Source organism: Dipodomys merriami, unplaced genomic scaffold (assembly GCF_024711535.1).
Source record: "Dipodomys merriami isolate MVZ:Mamm:240054 unplaced genomic scaffold, mDipMer1.0.p SCAF_10, whole genome shotgun sequence".
Lineage (NCBI taxonomy): Eukaryota > Metazoa > Chordata > Mammalia > Rodentia > Heteromyidae > Dipodomys > Dipodomys merriami.
In genome coordinates this window covers 13230239-13237865 of record NW_027202271.1, presented here as the reverse complement: position 1 = coordinate 13237865, position 7627 = coordinate 13230239, and the positions used below count along the sequence as shown (strand labels likewise).

General features: G+C 44.0%; 1 protein-coding gene across 1 annotated transcript; it reads left to right on the top strand.

The window, feature by feature from the left end:
- Positions 1-1179: 1179 nt before the first annotated feature.
- On the top strand, positions 1180-5218 carry LOC138840327 (tubulin alpha-1A chain). The gene is made up of 4 exons (XM_070040449.1): positions 1180-1287; positions 3284-3506; positions 3641-3789; positions 4018-5218. The coding sequence occupies exons 1-4, from the start codon at positions 1285-1287 to the stop codon at positions 4996-4998; spliced, it is 1356 nt and encodes a 451-aa protein (XP_069896550.1). The 5' UTR covers positions 1180-1284; the 3' UTR covers positions 4999-5218.
- Positions 5219-7627: the final 2409 nt, after the last annotated feature.

Below are 7627 nucleotides of genomic sequence, written 5' to 3'. Positions count from 1 at the left end.
CGAATTCCCACACTTAAAGCCCTACTGCAGAAGAGGGCTATTTATTGAATTCACACACAAATACAGAAAAACCATGCAATACAGCTCTGCTGACAGTGCACCGTTGTGGATGGAGGCAACAATACCAGGTGGTTTACTTTTTACGTTATATAACTCTTCTCTTTTCTAGTTCGATGTCTTAGATTTTTGCTATTTTTCCAGAAAAGAGAACAATGCAAGAATATAACTGCATACACACGTGGAATCAGTTTCTGAACTCAATTCTTTCCTCCTATATTTTTCAATTGTATCAGGAAAGATGACTCATTTCTAGGGATAATATACAACACGTAGAAATATTGCATAGACTCCTGGTAAAGGAATCTCTAGCAAACTAGCTATTGTTAGTTCATTAATTCTTAATTATTGCTAGGTTAGAACTCTTTTGAGTGTGTGTCTGTGTGTTCTTGGAGGTGCTAGAGATTGAACCTAACACTTCTGCCATGATAAGCAAGTGCTCAACCTCTGGGCTACATGAGCCAGCATTTGTGTTCTTTTTCCAGAATTCTCTTGCCATTTCCTACCTTTGGTTAGATAATTGTGTGTATGCGTAAGCCAAAATAAATCAATGGAACTCGAGAAATTATTTTGTATATCTGAATCTTTTTTTAAATTAAAAAATTCACATTTACCCAAGCCATTTTGAACATCTCTCCCAAGAATCTTTCCTTTATTTTTAAAGCAATTAGGGATGTTGAATTCTAACCAAGTCTAGCCGAGTTTAGTATACTGTGAAGGAGAAGCTGGGACAAATTTCCATAAATAATCCCAACACGAATTCTGTGATTACCGGCAGGGAAAGCCTTACATGGGCGTTTTCACTGCAGCCTGAGGCTTAAGTAACATAAAATCATCCCACCCAAGTCTTCTTTCTTCCCTTTTCTCTTCTCCCCAACCCCACCCCATAATGGATGCTGGGCTGACTGCCTTAGCACAGCCTCTTTGTCTGAAGGATGCAGTCTATGGATGCTAGGGGGAAAAGGGGTGGGGGGAGAGATTACCTCATCCCATGTCGCTTGCACCAATCACCACTCTTCTGTCGTGGCTTCTCTGGGCAGATTGAGGGGTCTGGACCAACAGGAAAAGGCCTTGGCCCATCCCCATGGTGACCGAGCTGTATATAGGGAGCTGCATCCGCCCTGGGCCGCAGGTTCTCTTACATCGACCTCCTAAGAGTCGCGCTGTAAGAAGCAACAACCCTCCTCTCCTCGCCGCCATCTGTCCTGTAGCCGCAAAGCAGCAAACATGGTGAGAATTCCTTTTTTCTCGGCCTCTTTGGGAAGCTGGTGGGTGGAGTCAAGTCTTCAGAAAATCTACTTGGGAGAAATCTTAGACTCTTTTCTTTTGTAAGCTCTTCAGATGAAAGGTAATCATATGCTTTGTCTGAATCTAAGTCCTTGCCGCAATGCGGGGGAGAAGGAGGGGGCAATGCGCCCCAAAGAGAAAAACCAGGGGGAAAGAACAAAGGTGGCGCGAGGGAGATTTGGTTATCTGAGAACTCTGGGGACCCAAAGCGACCCAACCCGTCTGACCAGACCGAAGCTTCTGTCTAGGGCAGGGAAGGCGACGATGCCGGCCTTCCAGTGTGTGCGCACCAGACGTCAGTGTGTGCGCACCGGACTCTTGTAGCTCGGGGAGGGCTTTTCTTCGTCCCGTGGTCCCCAGGAACAAGGAGAAGGCGTGTGTGTGCGTGTGTGTGTGTGGCTGTGGCTGTGGCTGTGGCTGTGGCGATAGAAAAGGAACAGGACAAAGGCCGTGAGTTTGTGTATTTAAAAAAAATTACGATCGGGTGTGTTAACGTTTTAGAAAGATAACTCGTGAACTGACGGGGAAAATGGTTAGTTTCTGTTGGAACCCCTGACAGCCAGTGCCAGGAGGCGCAGGGGCGGAGTTGTTTGTTTCTTGCTTCTCTGGCGTTTTGGGCGGGGTCCTCCCTCTCTAAACCTCCTCTCTCTGGGGACTTTCAATAAAAAAGCCTTTTATCCTAGCCGAACTGTAGGCTCCAAAGACTGATCTTCTTACTGTTGAAATTGAGAGGAAATTATTGTTCCCTTTTGGACCCAAAGCACAATTCATCTGACAATGGAGACGCCATGAGAGAGAAAGAGAGAGAGAGAGGCAGGCTGGCAAGCAGGCAGGCAGACCGACCGACAGATAGACAGACAGACAGACACACACACACACTCGTTGTTGCAAGGTTAGCTAGAGATAAAAGACCATTTTGTAAGACCCCAATTGTACTCTGATTGTCAGAAACCAGGGAAACGCCCTTCCCCACCCCCACCCCCACCATGGATCAGACAATGAAAGTGTAGCCAAAAGCCTAGAGAACTTTCCCTAAACGATAAAAGAACAGGAATATTAAGTCGTGAATAAAGACTTAGGATGAAAATACTATTTTTGTTTTATATAAACACTGTCCTTTCACTGAATTTTTTTTTAAATTGGTGTTTCTCTTAGAGCTATTGTTTTAAAGATACTAATGTTTTTTCAGTGTTTTACAGTGAAGAAGATTCTTGGAAAACTTTAAAATAAGTGAAATTACTGCAGACAAAGGAGAATTAGCTCTGCATCCAGCTGTCTTTTGTTCTAGTGCATCTTCATTAATTCATTTCAGTTCATGGTCCCAGACTAGGGTAGAAGAGTAACACTGGCAAAGGAACACAATGAGATCTTATAGGCAATTACTGAAAATAGAGCTTACTCTGTTAAATAATGTAGCAGATAGCACGGGCTAGCACCAGGCACCACAAATACAGCCATGCAGCAATGCAGACCTTGTCTAGCTTCTAACTGTAGTATTTATGCAGATAGACTGCAAAAGGGTGTGGCTTCTAGCCTCAGCTGCAATGCAGATGTCCATGCTGAAATACCAAGTCCCATTTGGAAGAAACCCTTCTTTTTTACTTAGAGGAAGCAATTGAATTAATTCCAGCTACTGATTTAATATAATTATTATATTTTATAAAATCTGTGCTTTGAATATTTTAAAAATATTACAAGCCTTCTATTCAAGTATGGCCAAGGGAACAATGGGCTGACACCACGTGCTTAACAGTAGCAAGCTGCATTATTAGACCACACCCATTTGCAGCATTTGTAGCAGATGCTTTTCATTAATTACTTCTGTGCTATTCAGGACATGACCCCAAATGTATAGTATATTACCAGAAATCACTTTTATATATTTAACGAAAATTCAAAATGTACATGAAGCTTAATTCAATTTTTTCCTTTCCCACAGCGTGAGTGTATCTCCATCCACGTTGGCCAGGCTGGTGTCCAGATTGGCAATGCCTGCTGGGAGCTCTACTGCCTGGAACACGGCATCCAGCCTGATGGCCAGATGCCAAGTGACAAGACCATCGGGGGAGGAGATGACTCCTTCAACACCTTCTTCAGTGAGACAGGCGCTGGCAAGCACGTGCCCAGGGCAGTGTTTGTAGACCTGGAACCTACAGTCATTGGTAAGCTGTCCTCAGTAACTAACCCAAGGGATTTCCCAGGGTTCTGAGACAAGAGATCTGTCCAGGGGCTCCACTGATGATGGCCCAGGCTTGTGCAGGTTAGTGACGGGTGGTTTGCTTTCTTCCTTTGGCAGATGAAGTTCGAACTGGCACCTACCGTCAACTTTTCCACCCTGAGCAGCTCATCACAGGCAAGGAAGATGCTGCCAATAACTATGCCCGTGGGCACTACACCATTGGCAAAGAGATCATTGACCTCGTCTTGGACAGGATCAGAAAGCTGGTATGTTTATTCTTGAGAAGAAAGCTCATTAACAGATAGAAGACATTTGAAAAGTTGCTTTTTCAAAGAGAACTAAAATGTGATAGCAAGATGATTACTTTATTAAAATGCCTTTTCTTTTCTTCATTTAAACTAGAGACTGAACTTGAGACTTCAAGATCTATTTTTATTTTTAAGATAGTATATTTACTATGACTGTAAAAAGCTATATCCCTTTGTGTTTTGCAGGCTGACCAGTGCACAGGTCTTCAGGGCTTCCTGGTCTTCCACAGCTTTGGTGGGGGAACTGGCTCTGGCTTCACCTCCCTGCTGATGGAGCGTCTCTCTGTGGACTATGGCAAGAAGTCCAAGCTGGAGTTCTCCATTTACCCCGCCCCCCAGGTGTCCACAGCTGTAGTTGAGCCCTACAACTCTATCCTCACCACTCACACCACCCTGGAGCACTCTGATTGTGCCTTCATGGTGGACAATGAGGCCATCTATGACATCTGTCGTAGAAACCTCGATATTGAGCGCCCAACCTACACTAACCTGAACAGGTTGATAGGGCAAATTGTATCTTCCATCACAGCTTCCTTGAGGTTTGATGGGGCCCTGAATGTTGACCTGACAGAATTCCAGACCAACCTGGTGCCCTATCCCCGCATCCACTTCCCCCTGGCCACATATGCCCCTGTCATCTCTGCTGAGAAAGCCTACCATGAACAGCTTTCTGTAGCAGAGATCACCAATGCTTGCTTTGAGCCAGCCAACCAGATGGTGAAATGTGACCCTCGCCATGGTAAATATATGGCCTGCTGCCTGTTGTACCGTGGTGATGTGGTTCCCAAAGATGTCAATGCTGCCATCGCCACCATCAAGACCAAGCGTACCATCCAGTTTGTGGATTGGTGTCCCACTGGTTTCAAGGTTGGCATCAATTACCAGCCTCCCACTGTGGTTCCTGGTGGAGACCTGGCCAAGGTGCAGCGTGCTGTGTGCATGCTGAGCAACACCACAGCCATTGCTGAGGCCTGGGCTCGCCTGGACCACAAGTTTGACCTGATGTATGCCAAGCGTGCCTTTGTCCACTGGTATGTGGGTGAGGGGATGGAGGAAGGAGAGTTTTCTGAGGCCCGTGAGGACATGGCTGCCCTAGAGAAGGATTATGAGGAGGTTGGTGTGGATTCTGTGGAAGGAGAGGGTGAGGAAGAAGGAGAGGAGTACTAAAGGAAAAATGTCACAAAGGTGCTGCTTTTACAGGGAAGCTTATTCTGTTAAAAAAAAAAAAAAACATTGGCAAGTTTTGGTCTAATCAGTTTTTTGTATGTACCAGTGTATGCTGTCATACACAATCACTGACTTAGGCTTTAAAACATGAACACTCTGTCACAGACTCAAGCTGTCCATTTCTCTGATGGGTTTCGAATAAAGTATTCCCTGTCTTAAAGAGTTGTATTGTGATTTGTTTCGGTGTCAAAACTTTTTTATGTATTCAGTTTGGTTGTATAGCTGAAGTGGCACAAAGACAGTCTAGAAAGCTTAGAGCCCTGAGTTCAAACAAATGAAGTATTTAGTACTTTGAAAAGAAAAATAAGGGCTGGGAAGGTGGCTTAGTGGTAGAGCGCTTGCCTTGCATGCATGAGGTCCTGGGTTCGATTCCTCAGCACTGCATAAGCAGAAAAGGCCGGGAGTGGCGCTGTGACTCAAGTGGTAGAGTGCTAGCCTTGAGCTGAAGAGCTGAGGGACAGCGCCCAGGCCCAGAGTTCAGGCTCCACGACTGACCAAAAAAAAAAAGAAAAGAAAAGAAAAAATAATTTGGTTGTGGCTTAAGTATAAATGATGTAGTGAGTTTTTATTTCATTTAAAATTATTTTATTGGGCTGAGAATGTGGCTGAGTGGTAGAGTGTTTGCCTAACATGCATGAAGCCCTGGGTTCCATTTCTCAGTACCATATAAACAGAAAAGGCTGGAAGTAGCTCTCTGGCTCAGGGACAGTGCCTATGCCCCTGAGTTCAAGCCCTAAGACTGGCAAATAAATAAATAAATAAACAATATAATCAAGCTGGGCACCAGTGTTTCACACATCTACTCTTAGCTACTCAGGGAGCTGAGACATTGAGAGTCATAGTTCAAAGCCAGACAAGGCAGAAATGCTGGGCTATAGTACTAGAGTCCTGCAAAAAAAAGGCTGAAAGCATGAGGCTATGAGTTCAAACTCTGGTACCAGCACAAAACAGATAAGTAAATAAATAAAAATAAACTTGAAATATATACAGTTAATGAACATGGTAGATAACAACTCAAAGGGATTTTTTGTTTGTTTTTGGTGCTAGTCCTGGGGCTTAAACTCGGCCTAGCACTATCACTGAGTTTTTTTTTTTTTTTTTTTCTTTTGCTCTTGCCTACTGATTTAACACTTAAGCCACAACTCCATTTTGAGCTTTTTGATGATTAACAATAAGAATCTCAAGAACTTTCCTGCCCAGGCTGGCTTCAAAGTGAAATCCTCAGATCTCAGCCTCCTGAGTTGCTAAGGCCGAGCCACCAGTACACAGCCCATCATTATTAAGTTTTTGCTTCCCATAATAAAGTTAAACTGCTGAAACTTTTTTTTTTTTTTGAGTCAAGTCTTACTACGGAGTCTAGCCTGAGCTTGAATTCAAAATTCTCTTTCATTTGCCTCTACAGTACTAAGATCACAGGCATGAACCATGCCTCACTCTGCCGGTGATTTTTTTCTTTTTCTGGTCACTAATGGGACTTGAACTCAGGGCCTGGGCACACTCCCTGAACTCTTTTGCTTAAGGTAGTGCTCTAGCACTTTGAGCAACAGCTCTACTTCTGGTTTTTTAAGTAGTTAGTTGGAGATAAGAGTCTCTTAGGGACTTTTCTGCCCAGGCTAACTTCTTTTTTTTTTGGGTCCGGTCGTGGGGCCTGAACTCTGGGCCTGGGCGCTATCCCTCAGCTCTTCAGCTCAAGGCTAGCGCTCTACCACTTGAGCCACAGTGCCACTTCCGGCTTTTTTCTTTTTGCTTATGTGGTGCTGAGGAATCGAACCCAGGGCCTCATGCCTGCTCTCCCACTGAGCCACCTTCCCAGCCTCTGCCCAGGCTAACTTCTAACTGCAATCCTCAGATCTCAGCCTCTTGAGTAGCTAGGATTATAGGTATGAGTCATGGGCACCTGGCTGCCAGTACTTTTTAGAGCTGAAAGTTGCTAATACATTATCAAGGTCTTATGGTTAGCTGTCAAATATCATGGCACTAAACATAAAGTGGTGAAATTTTCAAATCTATGAAGGAGTTTTATAACCTCCTCATTCTCCCTAAACTCCTTGACCTGTGTCTAGTGCCACTAGTTTCTTTTTTTTTTTTTCTTTTTCTTTTTTGTTGGTTGTGGGGCTTGAACTGTGGGCCTGTGCGCTGTCCCTCAGCTCTTCAGCTCAAGGCTAGCGCTCTACCACTTGAGCCACAGGGCCACTTCCCACTTTTTTCTTTTTGCTTATGTGGTGCTGAGGAATTGAACCCAATGCCTCATGTATGCAAGGCAAGCGCTCTACCACTGAGCCACCTTCCCAGCCCTAGACCTAGATTTTTATTTTCTTCCCAAACCTATTTTTAACTGAACATCATGTTGGGAAAGCCTGACAAATTTATTCACCCTAATCTGTTAATTACATATCTTAATATTAACTCTCTAAAGATATATATTTTAAAAATATGAACTAATAACTACAAGGGAGAAAATGGTAATACAACAACAGGCATCAATATTTAGAAACATTTTTGGACCAAGCATTTCCCCCAAAATAGAGCCCTGCTGCCAGTCCAACTAACCAAAAGAGCAAACTCTGTG

Bases quoted from the DNA above. Each gene is read 5' to 3' on its own strand.
- LOC138840327 (XM_070040449.1), top strand. The intron at 3,507-3,640 runs GTAAGCTGTCCT...TTCCTTTGGCAG, and splicing joins CCTGGAACCTACAGTCATTG to ATGAAGTTCGAACTGGCACC. The intron at 3,790-4,017 runs GTATGTTTATTC...TGTGTTTTGCAG, and splicing joins TGGACAGGATCAGAAAGCTG to GCTGACCAGTGCACAGGTCT.